Source organism: Sciurus vulgaris (genome assembly GCF_902686455.1).
Source record: "Sciurus vulgaris genome assembly, chromosome: 8".
NCBI classification, from domain to species: domain Eukaryota; kingdom Metazoa; phylum Chordata; class Mammalia; order Rodentia; family Sciuridae; genus Sciurus; species Sciurus vulgaris.
The window spans coordinates 107,553,207-107,568,524 of record NC_136468.1 but is presented as its reverse complement, the minus strand read 5'-3'; the positions used below and the strand labels follow the sequence as shown (position 1 = coordinate 107,568,524).

General features: G+C 44.3%; 1 protein-coding gene across 1 annotated transcript in view; it reads left to right on the top strand.

Annotated features, from left to right (window-relative positions):
* The window catches only part of PKD1L1 (polycystin 1 like 1, transient receptor potential channel interacting), a gene marked incomplete at both ends in the record, with an annotated part of 63,891 nt that overhangs the window by 27,124 nt on the left and 21,449 nt on the right, over positions 1-15,318 (top strand). Inside the window, 8 exons of the mRNA XM_079150398.1 lie at positions 753-945; positions 2,649-2,732; positions 4,960-5,167; positions 6,576-6,682; positions 7,768-8,014; positions 9,937-10,110; positions 13,293-13,468; positions 14,154-14,333. Of these exons, the coding sequence (XP_079006524.1) occupies positions 753-945; positions 2,649-2,732; positions 4,960-5,167; positions 6,576-6,682; positions 7,768-8,014; positions 9,937-10,110; positions 13,293-13,468; positions 14,154-14,333 (1,369 nt within the window). The remainder of the gene's footprint in view (positions 1-752; positions 946-2,648; positions 2,733-4,959; positions 5,168-6,575; positions 6,683-7,767; positions 8,015-9,936; positions 10,111-13,292; positions 13,469-14,153; positions 14,334-15,318) is intronic.

Genomic DNA, 15,318 nt, shown 5'->3' with positions numbered 1-15,318 from the left:
AATTACAGGCATGCGCCACCACCCACAACCTGTTTTTGCTTTTAAATATAAAAATTATCTGGAAATGATAGGTTAAAATCAAATGGGTCACTGGGTGCAGTGGTGAACACCTGTAATCCCAGTGACTAGGGAGGCTGAGGCAGGAGGATAGCAAGTTCAAAACCAGCCTTAACAACTTAGTAAGGTAACACGCATGTAGCAAGACCCTGTCTCAAAAAAATTTTAAGAGGGCTGGGGAGGTGGTCCAGTGGTTAAGTGCCCCTGGGTTCAATCTCCTCCACAAAAAAAAAAAAAAAAAAAAAAAAAAAAAAGAAACAAAAATCCCCACCAGTCACTATACTGCCCTTAACAGGAAAGGTACAGACTCTAGATGTTTGACAGGTTGACTGAGGGGCTGGGGAGAAATTAAAGAGCTTGAAAGGCAATTGAAGACACTGAACTCTCTCCATCCCCACGAAGATGGAGTGACCAATTTGTTCAGGGTCTCAGGGAGGACTTGGAACATGACTAGCACTAGAAATACTTTTTTCTTTCCTAGCACTCTGCCATTACCAAATGAAAGTTTGGATGTGTTTAGTTCACCATTTAAATGTGCTGGGAACAAAAAAATGGCTAGAATTTAATGTCCCCTTTTAATCCCTGTCCATCTCTTTCTGCTTATCCCCACTTGCTAGCTCCTCTGTCTGTTTGGAATGGAATATGCCTTTTGCAAACTTCAGATTGTACTTTCTATTTGCTTTTTCTCTGTTTAGGTGCCAACGTGGGATATTTATCCTTATTAGATGCTGACTATGACAGAAGACCTCCAAACAAATACTTTGCTAAGGCAGTGAACTATACAGTACATTTCCAGTGGATTCAATGCCTGTTTTGGGATAAGAGAGGATGGAAATCTGAAAGTCTCTCTCCACAACCAGGAACTTCTCCAGAAAAAGTTAACTGCAGGTATGAGCATACTGTTGAGAAAGAGTCTGGAATTTTACCGACTACATTTGCTTCTTCATTTGGTCTGATCCCTGGAACCTTTCCTGAATCATGTCCTCCCATGAATAACTAGAGAAGTCTTAGAAGGTACAGCCCTAAAGGAATGAGCCTTTTGCACCTATTCTCATGTCAGTCTTGATTCTCCTATGCTGCTGTGTGACTTTGAGGGGAGGGGACCCGTTTCTACCTTGTCCTCATGTCCACCTCTCCCTGGGGTGACTGAAGAGCAGTAGTTATTTATTGAACTTCCACTGAGAAAGGAGTCAACAGAGGAGTGGCAGAGGGGTCCAGTCTTACTATCATGGAAATGCTGGCACCCTTTGGGTGTGCAGTTTGAAGTTAGACAGGGTCTTCTGCTCTCACTGCCCCTCTGTCCCTCCTCTTCCTGTGCAGAGGAACCCCCACCCCACACCCTCAGGCCTGGCTTAAGGATGAACTTCATGAGACTCTCTGTACAGACATGAGCAACCTTCTCAGGAATTTCTGAGTATCTGAATCATGTTACTAAATTGGAAATTCTTTATTTTCTAACCACAAAATTTACAATTGTATAAGAGGCTCAGTCCTTTCATTTTGGTTGTTGTTACCCTCTCGTTAAGGTAGAGATCAACAATAATTTAGGCATATTTAGAAGTAGAAATAGTCATTTCCTCCTTAGGAATAATTAAACCATAAGAAACAGAATATTGTGGTTTGCCAGTTAGGAGGCAAATATTTCCAGAATGGAGCATCTCAGTGACGTTCATCTTTATTTATGGCTTTCCTGTGTTGCACCCTTTTGCAATTATATGGTGCCATTGAATTTACTAGTAATGTCCCAATATTCCACTTTAGTATTTAATTATAAAATAATGCCATCGTTCATCCTCTGTTACGTACTAGCCCGTGCTAAGTACTTTTACAGAAATGGGTAACACATGGAAACTTCTCACAAGGTAATGAAGGTGAGATAGGTTTTGTTTTTAAAGATAATATACCACAGTGAGCTTCGCGTTTATGTATATCTGTAATGCATTAAGTTTTTGAAAAAAACTATAAATAAGTAGAAGACTGATAGAATAAAAGAAAGGGAACCAAGATAGGAAGGAGGGGAAGGAGGAAAATATACTGGGGACTGAACTAGAGCAAATAAAATTCCATGTTTGATTAATTGTGTCAAAATGAGCCCCAATATTACATGTAACTATAATGCATTAATAACAATTTTTTTAAAAAAGATAGTATTTATGGTGGTGGTCATGGTAGGAGTTGCCAATGATAGGACCTTTGCAATGCCCAGAACAGGCATGCAGGCAAAGATTCACAGTGTGCTGAGCTGCTGAGGTCAGCCCACAGAGGAACTTGAACCTGAGAGTCTTAGGGGGAAGGTGGGCTGGGGGCAGGGGCTTCCATGGAGTCTGGAATGGACTCTGACATGGGCATCTCAGGACAATCTCTGCAGGCGCTGTTTGTCCAGTACCCAGATGTGAGGATGTCTGATACTTTGAGGAATCTCAGCCAAAGACATTTCAAACTTAGGTTGAGACGCACACTGTGAACTGGACTCACATGGTAGCGTCATGGTTGGAACCTGTTTTCTGTTTCACTCTGACTCGCTTACCACTGCACTGTGAACAGCTGCTCCTGTCACACATTTGGTATCCTAATGTGCATTTCCCTTGTAGCTATAACCGCCTCGCAGTATTCTCTGTCCTGAGAAGAAAGCTGAAGGCTCGTTTTGAAGTGAGCGACATATCCAACTTACAGCAGTAAGTTCCATTTTCTAAACCAAGACTTCATTTTGTTGTTGCCACTGCCCACTAAGCGTGCCTACAAATAGTTAAGCAGATACTTGAAATCTCTGCTTTTTATTTTGTTTTCTGGATTGTGACTATCAGGAGATAATTGCCTTTAAAGACTATATCCAACTGGTTGTTTTAGTCAGCTTTTTCACTGATATGACTGAAAGATCTGACCAGAACAACTTTAAGGAGGAAAAGTTTATTTGGGGGCTCATGGTTTCAGAGGTCTCAGTCAACAGATAGCAGGCTCCATTCCTCAGGGTTTGGGGTGAGGCAGAACATCATGGCAAAGAGTATAGCAGAGGGAAGCAGCTCACATAATGATCAGAAAGCAGAGAGAGAGACATTCACTTGCCAGATACAAAATATTGTAACCCAAAGTCACGTCCCCAATGCCCTACCTCCTCCAGCCTCACCCCCCACCTTCAATTACCACTCAATTAATCTCATCAGGTGATTATTTTACTGTTTCTTCTCTAAGCTTTCTTGCATTGTCTGACACATGAGCTTTTGGGAGATACCTCACATCCAAACCATAATACTGTCTATACTTACATTCACTGACAAGAGATTTATAAACACAAGAATATAATTTTTTTACTTTTTTTACACATAATTTTTTTACTTTTAGGTTTAGGTTTAGTTCAGTATGAATTTGCCCAATTATAATTGATTATATTCATATAGATGGTGACATCACCTCCAGATTTGTCTGACTTGGTTTATACGTAGAGTCACAACCTAATTGTTAACAGCTCCCTCTGTCTCGGAGAAGTGTCCCATTTTAAACAATAAGTTTAAAATTCACCCTACTTTAATAGCCACTGTGTTATATGGAACGACTGTATTTAGTCTGAAACATGGGCACATCAAGGGCAAGCTCCTGTAGGCAGCAACCTTCTCTCTCATTTGTCATGCTGACCCATGTTTAATACAGAGCTTGTCCCTGGCAAGTGCTCAATAAACATTTGCTGATGAATATTAAGGGCAGATCAGCACTTTCTTGGGTGTTGAATATTTGAGTTTTTCTCCTTTAGTGTTCTAATAATAGAAAACTCTGCCTTTATTACTTAATCAACCTCCTAGACTAGTTGGTGGTTAGAGAATTGGTAAATAAAACATTAATTGCTAATGTAACCCATTATGGCCTCAGAGAAGGTCACTAGTCACCCAGTGATCAGGGCTCAAAGCCCAGAAGCCTCAGCCCTGGTTTCTGCAGCATTGACACCACTGACAAACAATGAGGGGTAGGGGCAGTTCAGGGGACATCCAGATAAAAGGCAACACCTGAAGTCACACAGAGGCAATAGCGCTAGGGATATCTGGCCAGAATCCAGGAGGTTCCAGGCCACAGCCCAGGTGTAGGAAGGACAGACTGGAGCCAGGAGGTTGTGAACTGATGGGGTGTGGCTTAGAACAAGCTTGTCCTGGTCCGGTTGGGAAATAAGGAAGAAGAGTGCTAGGGAAGAAACCAGGAGCAGAGCCCAATCCTAGATACAGTCAAAGAGCAGTGAGGCAGGGGACACAGAGCACAGAGTCCCCATGCAGAGTGGACCCTAGGCCCTCTGCTCTGAAATCTCATCAAAGATCCAAGTCCAGCCAGAAGAGCTTATTAGGTTAAGGGTCTAACACAGGGGACTCTATGGACACCATTCTGTGGGTCTGTAGGGATTAGAGGAACTCTCTTCCCAGCCAGGATTGGTGCCAGGTGAGCGTGGCCTGCAGGTGGGGAGCAAGTAGTGCCACCCACAGGGACAGGTGGGATGTAGAGAAGGCTACCTGAAACATCTTTCCTAGGCTTGCCCTGGTGGGTGAAGAGGGAGGAGGGAGGAATGTTGCATTTGCATGTTTGAAGCACACATGTTGTTGCAGGGCTTAATATTCATAATAGCATGAGATTGACATTCTTATCCACATTTCCCAACTGGCTTCTTCAGGCCCATCAGATGCAGCTTCCCACCTCAGAGGCGGGTTCAGCACAGGCCTCCTCATTCTGGAGTCCATGCCATGATAGCTCTGTCTTCAGAAGACCCCTGCATTAGGGCTCTAGCACATGTTTGAAATCAACTTGTAGACCAGCGAGGGCATGTGTGTGTGTGTGTGATTAGTCTTCTAAGGGTCTGTTTCCATCATGTGCAACTCTCATCATTTCTTTTCCTTTTTTTTTTTTTTTTTTTTTTTTTTTTACTTACAGTCACCCACAAAACCTACTTCCCAGCATTTTTACTGTGGGTTTTATGATTCTTTATGGATTTTTGGTTACTAAAAGCAGACGTGTAGATCATCATGAAAAAAAGAAAATGGGTTACATTTTTCTGCAAGAAGATACCCCACCTGGCCACAAGCTGTATGCCATTGTCATTGACACTGGCTTCCGGGCACCAGCTCAGTTTACCTCAAAGGTAACATAAGGCTCCCAGGGATACCTTGGTGGTGTCTAAGTGTATAGATGGGCCTGAAGTGCCCAAAAAGTGATGATCTGGTGATTTGACTGACCTGTCAATCACCTGTCACCACTAGCCCCATTCTATTCCTGAACTGAGGCTTATCAGCCCTTCCCTCTGCACTCCCCGCAACCTGCACACCTGAACTTTGGAGCTAGGTGGGGACATAGCTGGGCTGGAAGTTTGGGGCTAAAGAGAATATTCCCAAGCAGATGGAGGATGAAATAGAAGGGTGGGGAGTGAGAGGAAATGATTGGAGGCTGAAGGAGGTGGTCCAGCTTGAAGCCCAGGCTTGGAGCCCAACGGACTCCAAGCTGGGTGGTGAGATCGAGGTTTACAGAAGCAGACACCAGAGCCATGAGCAGAATCACGTGAATAAAGTAAAAACAGGTGTACTGACACTAACCCACAGAGAAAAGAAGGGAGGTTCCATCTGCATTCAAAATTCTCTCCCCCATTTCCTGAGGGAACTATGGCTGCTTTATGGAAACCTGTAGGACTGGGGGCCTTGAGAAGGAAGCAGAGGCAGTGGATGTTAGAAAGGAGAAGTGTGTGGTGGGGATGCCATGGTACAGTAGGGATAGCTAGGCAAGGAATCTAGTGCGATCTCCACTCACTATTCTGTACCAGTCTATCAACTATGTATTTCCTTGGCCCACCAAATATAAACTCACAAAGAGCACACGTCATATAGAAAGAAATTCTCTTTACTCGTAAAGGCTATCTACTTAACAGCATTCCTAAGGATCTTTGTACTAGAAACCTCCTTGAAGACAATAAAGCCAAAATTTTAAAGAACAATAAATAAATAACTTTCTTAAGTGAAAGATTGATAAACACACTATGCCAGAATTATAAATTTCTGGGTAGCAGTTCACCAGTGAGGAATGACAAGCCCAGCCCGCTGGCAACAGGTTTCCCCAGGGTGCACCTGTAGAGGTGGGTGCCCCACCCACCCAACCCTCTTGCCACTCCAGGACCTAACAGGCCTCCCCCAGCATTCCTGCCAAGCCAAAGAGAGGAAGGTGCTGCTCCACCATGTGCTCTTGCCCTGATAAAGATAAATGCCCTAGTGAATCCCAGGTGGGATCTAATGTTCCTAGATCAAGGATGTGAAGAACCAGTCACCCCAGGCTCCAATTCCAGGCCCTAATCCCAGTCCCTCCAGTCCTCCTAATCTAGGAGGACTGTGCAGGCCTGCGGGCAGTACCCCCTCATCCCCTCAGCTCCGCACTGTGGCCTGCAGCTGTCCCACAGCTTGTCAGGTGGTTTGGGGAAGGATGGAAGTGGGGAAGTACAGCACCCTTGTGCTGCTGGCGTCTTCTGTGAGACCTCGGGAGCTCTCACCCCATGTCTGTGTTTTAAGGTTTTCATTGTGTTATGTGGTGAAAATGGACTTTCAGAAACCAAAGAACTCTGCAGTTCTGAGAAGCCCCTGTTTGAAAGGAATTCCAGACACACCTTTATCCTGAGGTATTTGGGGAATATTCCAACCACATGATTTGGAAAGAGAGGCCAACAAGAATCAGGGTGTTCTCATCATAAACCCGAAAAAGTAGCATAGAGAACACTCGTCTCTAATAGGGAGATCAATGTACATACAATTTTATGATGTATTTTTACAATTTATTATTTTGAGTAGATTAAAGAATATGTTACATGAGGGAAAGAAGGAGAGAGGGAGAACGGGACAGAGGTGGAAATCTACTAATTACGCATGCTAAAATCACAGTGTTTTCTGGGCCACTAAACCTACTTAAATTAATTAATATCATCCCAAACCTGGAAGAGCAAGCATATGCAGTCTTGCAAAGTTGGTGGGGTTGGAGGAGGAGAGATTGTTTATCAAGACAGAAGGACAAGCTCCTGCCACTTTTAGAAAATGTCAAAGTACTGAACTAAATTATTTTTTCTACTGGAAAATTTTATTAATAATGTTTTCCATTTGGAGTAGTCCTTTATTAAGAGAAAAAAGTTAACTTCTGACTAATTCACTCCAGGCAAAAATACATTAATGAGATCTGAATGCCTTGGATTTAGGAAAACTACAGTCACCATCCCTCCTTATTCTCAGGGGATATGTTCCAGGACCCCAGGTAGATTCCAGAAACAGCAGATAATAGCAACCCTGCATATCTCCCTTTCTTCCTACATGCCTATGTTCTATACATGCCTATGATACAGTTTTATTTATCAATTAGTCACAGCAAGAGAGCAAAGATAATAAAGTAGAATAATTATAATATGCTATAACAAATATACTTAAAACTTATGAATTGTTAATTTCTGGAATTTACCAGTTAATATTTGTGGACTATGCTTGATGGTGGGGAGCTGAAGTTATGGAAAACAGAACCAAGGTTCTGGGGATGAGTGAGATACATGCTGAACCTGTGTGCTGGGTGGGATTCACTATGGCCGGCTCTGGGGCTTCCACCTGTCACTCTGCATGACAGTTATCTGTTGGCATATGCCATCCACCCCTCATGGATCATTAGTGTCCTGAGTGCCAGCATCTGGTTTGGTGAGGTGCCACGCCCATGCCATCCTGCATACAGAGCTGATGCCATGCTGTTGTGTGTCGCCAGCGCTCCTGAGCAGTTGGGCCCACTCCGGAAGATCCGCCTCTGGCATGACAGCCATGGGTCTTCCCCAAGCTGGTTCATTAGCCACGTGATGGTGAAGGAGCTGTACTCAGGACAGAGCTGGTTCTTTCCTGCCCAGTGCTGGTTGGCTGCAGACCGATGGGACGGCCATGTGGAGAGAGAGCTTGTCCACCTGCGCCATGGGTTGGGTTTCCGGAAGGTAAGTCGCATGCAGGTGCCAACCTGCCCACCTGGTGACAGGCACACACTGAGCTCTGTTTCTCTCCTTACAGTCATTTATTTAAACTTTTCTCAAGTTAGGTGTATTACTTCTTTTTTTAGTTAACTATTGAGTTATCCCTATCTTCAATGATGCCTGCCGTAAGTGGCTATGCAAGCATGAACTGATTACCTTTGCCAACGTTTAATCATTACAGTACTGTATTTCTTCTTTTAACTATGACTGCTATAACATCTCTGGAATTTCTGGTTGCTGGTGGTCTGCAATGTTCAGCAGCCTCCCAATTAAAGATTTTTCAGCACCTGTATACATATTAAACATCACAGGATGTAGGTTTGATTAGGGACAGATGACAGGAGATGGTGAAATGTGACAAAATCACCGATGATCTCACAGACCAACTGTGAAAGTTTTTATTTTTACAAGTTCTCTTTCAGTCTTTCCCTATCTCCAGTGTTCCCTATATATTTTGTATAGTTGTAATAAAAATATTGATGCATTTTGCACTTCCTAATTCAACATTCTAGAGTAAATCTCTTTATTGAATGCTCTTTAGAAATCATTCAAGGGCTATATCATGACTGATGTGCACTCTTATTTACTTAAGAATTTACCTACAGGATACTATTGATTTTCTTTCATTTACTTCCATGATAGAAAACATTGTAGGTTTGAGTGGGACTTTGTGTTTCTAAAAACTGATTTCTTAGGATGGTTCTCAAATAGGAGTCAGGGCCCCAGGGGGCTGACATTTCCCCAGGCATTGGATCTCACCAGTCCACTGGGCTCTCCTTTCAGCATGGTCCAGTGCCCTGGTGGTGAGGAGAGCCAGGATCACAACTGGAGCAGTTTTAGACTTGATATTACTAATTTATTAAGAAGCACAATCATGACGAATTTGAAACAAGGCTTTCCAATCAGCCTCAGCATATGGAAATTCTTCAGCACCTGATACCAAAGACCAGATTCAACTGGGACTTTTCCTCAGATGGTTATTTACATTAAGAATGACCACTTAACTGATTGAACACAGTTAACAATAGGAGATGTACATTGTTTCTCCTCCAGCTATTTTGCTTGAGAACTTGGTGTGAGAAATGTATACTTAGTCACTTATAAGCCCATATGATTGTATTCCATGAATCCACTGTTACTTGTTGGACAATCAGTTGACATACAAAAGACACAATCTCATTCTGTTTAAATTGTTTTCCTGGTGTTTGTTCATAATTCCATGTGTTTTTCATAAATCAGTTCTATGTATAAGTAATTCTGTTTTTTCTAGAACAATGTTGAGCACCAAACAATATTTGAATTACATTGAAACATGAAAAATTTAGTTCAATTCCATGGGCAATGTATAGTGCTTTCTGCATTGTGGACCATATGGGTCACAGTATGGGTGGCACCAGCTCTTGGTGCACTCAGAGCCCACAGAAAATAAACTGTGTGTTGGGGAAAGTACTGAGAACAGAGTGATTTAAATAGTCTATTAGGAACATGAGATAAAAAGTGATCAGAGGCTCTGGAGAGAAGATGTCTCTGACCCAGTGTGAAAATATTCGAGTCAGACAAGTGAAAGGAAGGAATGGTTAGTGTTAGTGTTCTGAAGGCTCCAGGAGGAGGTTGACTGGGCCAAAGTCCAGTGTGGTGAGTGCATGGTTGCTGCAAGATGCTGCCAATGAGGCAATGAGGTGGGGGGAAAGAGCCAGAGGAGGGCACTGTGTGACCATCCTCCTGCACCCAGTGGTTATATAGCATCCAGCTAACCAGCCAGGGTAGAAGAGCCAAAGACTTTTGGAGTCTCATCTCAGAAAATTGTTGGTTATCAGTCAGGATCTCACTTTGTTCACACAAATGTCTGACATCAGGAAATTGTTGTCCTGTGGTTTCCCTTTCAGCTTTTCTATTCCAAGTTCACAGAGTACCTGGAGGATTTCCATATCTGGCTCTCAGTGTACAGTCGGCCCTCCTCCAGTGGCTACCTACACACACAACGGCTCACCGTGTCCTTCTGCCTCCTATATGTCTATGCATTCCTTGCAGCCCTGGTCACTGCAGGAGAACACAAGCAGGTATGAGGCAACTGATTTTCCCCACAATGGCTGTCAAACCCCAGACCTACAGCATGACCCCCTGTTGACCAGGGAATTAGCAAGACTCACTGTACTTGAAGAAGGGTTTAAACCAGGGGAATCGAGCTGTGTACCTGGAGGGACCCCAGGTGACATGCCCAGAGATTCTGTAAGATCAGGGGTCTGAGTGAGGAGCTGCTGTGCTTGGCTCACCACTGCTGTGTGGGACCTCAGACCCCAGGTACCATAGAGCATGACATTCCCAGAGGTGTTGGTAGCCTGGGTTATCTTATGAGAACACTCCTGAATTTTTTTGAAGGTCAACATTTATCAACATTTTAAACGAATTCTGTGACGGAGCTAACAGTTACCATGGCCACATTAGCACTTGGAATGCCAGTTTACACTGCAATCGTGGTCTAATTATTCCTCATGATATGTAGAGAAATAATTCTGACACAGTGAAAACAGTTAAAATGGAGAACCTATCTTTCCTGAGGGGGGAAAAACACAGCATGATTTGGCAGATATGGGGAAACAGTGGGACTGGTTTCTTACAACTACCTCAGGGCCATTTACAAGACCAGTCTACTACATCCACATGGTCCCATGCAGCTGGGGATGGTGGCTTTCTTACATGGCACCAGATAGCAAAGAGGTGTGGTAACAATTACAGATTTATAATTTTTTTAAAGGAATGCCATACACATACAATTAGTTTTTTAAAAGATTTAAAAATATGTATCATCAACCAAAGGGAAGGGAACCACCATATCCACCTGGGAAGTGCTCAGGATCTGTAGTCAGAAAAACCTATGTTGGGTCTACTCCTGTGAGGTCAACCAGTTATCTAATTTGAGGTCTTGACCATTTTACTCTGTTTAGTGGCGTATTGAGGACATTGATGCTTTCTTCTCAGATTATAGCAAGGATTAAATCCATTGAGAATGTACCTCATGAAAAATGAGTGTCCAGCAAATGTTTGTTCAGTCCACAAGGATTTGTATAGGAGAAAAATGAATTTTTTTTTTTTTTTTGTGTGTGTGATTTTAAGTCTGGATTGGAAGAACAAAGATGAAATGTCTTCAGAATTACAAATGCCCCTGAGTTTTGAGTTGGAATCATTTCAGGGGCTATAACTGCTACTGCTGTCTGTCACAGCTCCCTCTGGATGTCGGCCTCATAGACATCACTCTCGGATCCTTCCAGCTGGGTCTCCTGTGCACCCTCCTACCCTCCCCAGGGTCTCAGCTCTTGGCACTGCTCTTCAGGCTCAGCAAGGTACCTGTGTGCTCTCTGCATGGCCCTGTGCTCCTGGGCGGCACCTCCATTGCTGGGGACATCCCCTCTAACCAACCTCTAGTTCCACAGGAAGCAATGGGGTGTCCTGGAGATGAGGCATGCCAACCAAAGAGAGGAACAGAAGCAGAGGCCCCTTCAGGTAAGCCTGCACTAAAAACTGGAACTCTCCCCTTGCAGCCGATGCCCTGAAGTCAATCTTCTAAGTAGGAATTAAATCCCCTACTTTCAGTTTGTATTGTTTCATATATTTAATAGTCATCTTATTTTCTGTGGGTTGTCCATTTTCTTTGCCCCTCTTTATATTGACTTCATAGAATCCTTTTTTTTTAATCACTATTTTCTTTTAAGGCTCTTTTTACTTTTAAAAACATTTTTTCCCACACTGCTGTGTTTCCCCTGGGCAGCTCCAGGTGACTGAGGAGGTATCAATTCCACACTGGGACGGCAACATTAAAAAGTCCTCATTCTATGATACATAACAGGGTGGGAGAGGCAGTGGTAGGGAGGTCAAGAGAAGAATGTAGAGGAAAATGGGGTGGGAGTGGGTGGGGGAAAGAAAGATAGTAGAAGGAAACAGACAGTGTTACCCTATGTACATGTATGATTACATGAATGGTGTGAATCTACATTATGTACAACCATAGAAATGAAAAGTTGTATCCCATTTGTGCATCAAAATGCAGTCTGTAAAAATTAAAATTAAAAAAAATTAAAAATAAAAATAAAAGTCCTTATCCTAGCCTTGTCCTGTCTCTCAGAAAAGCTAATTATGATGGATCAGGAAGGAGAAGACATCCTGAAGATGTTGTGTCCCTGATAGCTTTAAGATGTCCCTGGTTTGACATCATACATTTGCCTTTTTTCTTTTTTAATCAGATTCTACTTCCTGTGGAGGTATACCAGATGCCCAGGAGCCATATAAGGTACATGGATAACTACATGCATTAGCTAATACTCTAGCATAGCATGCTAATAATTGGATTTCTCTGGCATTCTCCTTTGGCTGTGTGTAGTCTGACCATAGGAAGGTCACACTCTGTGCTGGCTGGAACCCATCCTCTGGAAAATTAGGGCTGATTCCCACACTCGGGTGAGGATGAATGAGGCATCCAGGTGTTGTCAAGTAGAAGGAGTTTCTGTAGAGGCCAGAAATTGGAAGAGGAGTAGCTTGTAGAATCTAGAAAGCTTCATGTATATGTTCAGTAAAAATTGTCAAGGCCCCTGGGGAGGGTCTATGAAGAAGAAAGACCTGGATGTCTGCTTGGCCTGTTCCTTTCAGCCTATTGTGAGGAGCAGGGACTTGGAGGAGTTGTTTCAGTGATGTAAGCTCCAATCTATGTCTCAAATAGGCCTGTGACTAAAGGCAAGTGAAGGGCAGTTTCTGATAGAGTGACACAGTATCCCATTGGGATTTTGCTTTTTGAATCTGTGTGATTATGGCCTTAGCTTAAGGCTGATTCTTCTTTGTGGGATTTCCTGTGATTCTTAGTCTCTCACCCCTGCCTGGCAGCTCCAGGGCCCTTGCCTGGAGCACTGTGTGTCCTATCCCTAAACACTGTGCTGGGGCTCAGGCTCTCCTACCCGGGAGCCTTTTCTCAACCCACTGTTCTTGATGGAAACCTCCTCTGGCAGGTAGTGCCTCCTAAGGAACAGGGTGTAATCACCCTGAAAAGTGAAGCTGCTACCAAGTCACAAGCATTGCCTGACAGACACCCCACAGGTACCAAGGAGCCAGACTGTGCTGTGACCTCAGAATTCTCCTGAGAAATGCACTTGATCATGTGTCATGCCTATCCTGTGGGAAGGCTGCAGATGGCACCATTGTCAAGGGGTTCACTATCTGTGGGAACATTGACCTTGGCCTATCCTTGTCATTCCAGCATTCCATATCAGCCATGCCCTCTGGGAGTGATGGGACTGGAAGGAAGACAGATGGCAGTGGCACAACCTGCACATCCGTGGACTTGGAGGCCTGCAGGGCTGACCACCAGGAGACTTTGCGAAGGAAAAAGAACCACCACTGCCCTCCTAGTTTACAAGGTGACATTGCCATGAGGTTGCAATAAGCACCCCTCTTTACTGCTGGCCTAACATCAGCCTTGGCTATGGGAGAGGCAGGATGAACAGAGTTGGAGTAGAGTCAAGTGATTTTCCCACAGCCCAAGTCAACACAGGTCCAGAACAGCAGGTGGATCCTGCTTGGTTTACTCACAGTGGGGTCAGATAAAAAAGGTCTCTTCTGTGGGTGAATGAGATCTCAGGCAGGTGAGCCTGTAGTATGGGCATCAGTATTGGCAAACTGCCCAAGAACTGGCCACCCTCCACGGTAAGCTGGACACATGCACTCTTGAGAAAAGGAGCTGTGCAACTCCCCTCCAAGAGGAGGGTTGTGCAGGGTGACCTCTGGTCATGTGCATGGCTCTGGAGGAATTGCATAGCTAAGAGGAAATGATGACAGCTGTGGGGACAAGTCATAACTCCGTGTCATAACAGTATAGATGGATCTTAGTGCAGTCAGGCCGGACTCTGCAGATCTAAGTAAGCCTGCTTAGTCATTTGAGATCTGAGATGGAAACTGGTCCCTCTGCCTGTAATATTGGGGACCTCTCTGTCAGCTCAGGAGGCATTATCTGCAGGAGGACCCTTGAGGTGCCATCCTGGACCATCAAGCAAAGATCAATGTGCCAACTCAAAGACCATCAGGAAAGATGAGTTCCCTTTAACCCATTTGTTCTATCTAGGCCTTCAACTGATGGGATGAGGCCCATCTACACTCAGAGGGCCATCTGCTTTACTCAGTCTACCAATGCAAATGCTAATATCATCTGGAAACTCCTCATAGACACACCCACAGTAATGTTTAGCCCAATGTCTGAACACCCTCAGCCCAGTCAAGGTGACACTAAGCTCACCATCACACTGTGGGTGAGGATGATGAATCTGTTAACTCACCTGTCTCTGTCCTACTCTTCCACAGCTCCAAAAGGTGGTTTTGAAGGGCTTGTGTCTCAGTGGTCAACAGCTGGTCTGCCTTGGTCAAGTTCTGCAGCATGGGCCATTTGTGGATCAGCTTCCCTAGTCTGTGGACTGGGAACAGGACTCATAGGCTATAGGTGAGCTGTTGAGGCTTTCAAATATCCTCAGGTCACTTGATGGAAGTCTAACATTTGTAAAGGAGATCCCTGCTTTTCTAGGAACACATAATATGCAGGTACCAGATGTCACTATTGCTATTTTCTCTCTCACCCTGCTCCACCTCATGGGAGTGAGCAGAATCATATGCAAAGCCCAGAGAATCACTTGATCGAACCAGCTCTGCAATAGCCACCCAGCCTAGATGGCGTCCTGGGTGTTAAATGAGAAGCCACAGGGTCCTCATCAGAGAATGAGGGAGAGGGCAGGCCAGAGAGTGGGTTCATCATCTCCTGTTTGAAAAAGCCCAGGCACAGAGGTGCCTACCACTGGGAAGCTAAGGTGGGAAGATTGCCCAGCCTTAGCAATTTAGTAAGACCCTGTCTCAAAAAAATAAAAAATAAAAAATAAATAAAAAGGACTGGGGATGTAGTTCCAAGGTAGAGCACACCTGGGTTCAATCCCAGGTACAACAGAAAACAGCAACAAACAAGCCCATGCCTGTGAGATGGGTTATGATGCATACACCATCTATTCTGGTCTGTCCCCTGCACTCCGTGCTTTTTGGTCTGGCTTACATGTGACTTTGACCACCGACATAGGCCCCAGGGTCATCCCATGGCTCCCGTGGACCCACAGGTTCCTAAACCATAGGGAGTAGGTCAGGAAGCCAAGGTCTTTTCTTCCCTGTGATCTCCCCTCTCCCAGCTGCACTCTGAATCAGTGTGAGGATGGACAAGGCACTTGAGCCCTCTGTGCCTCAGTTTGCCCATC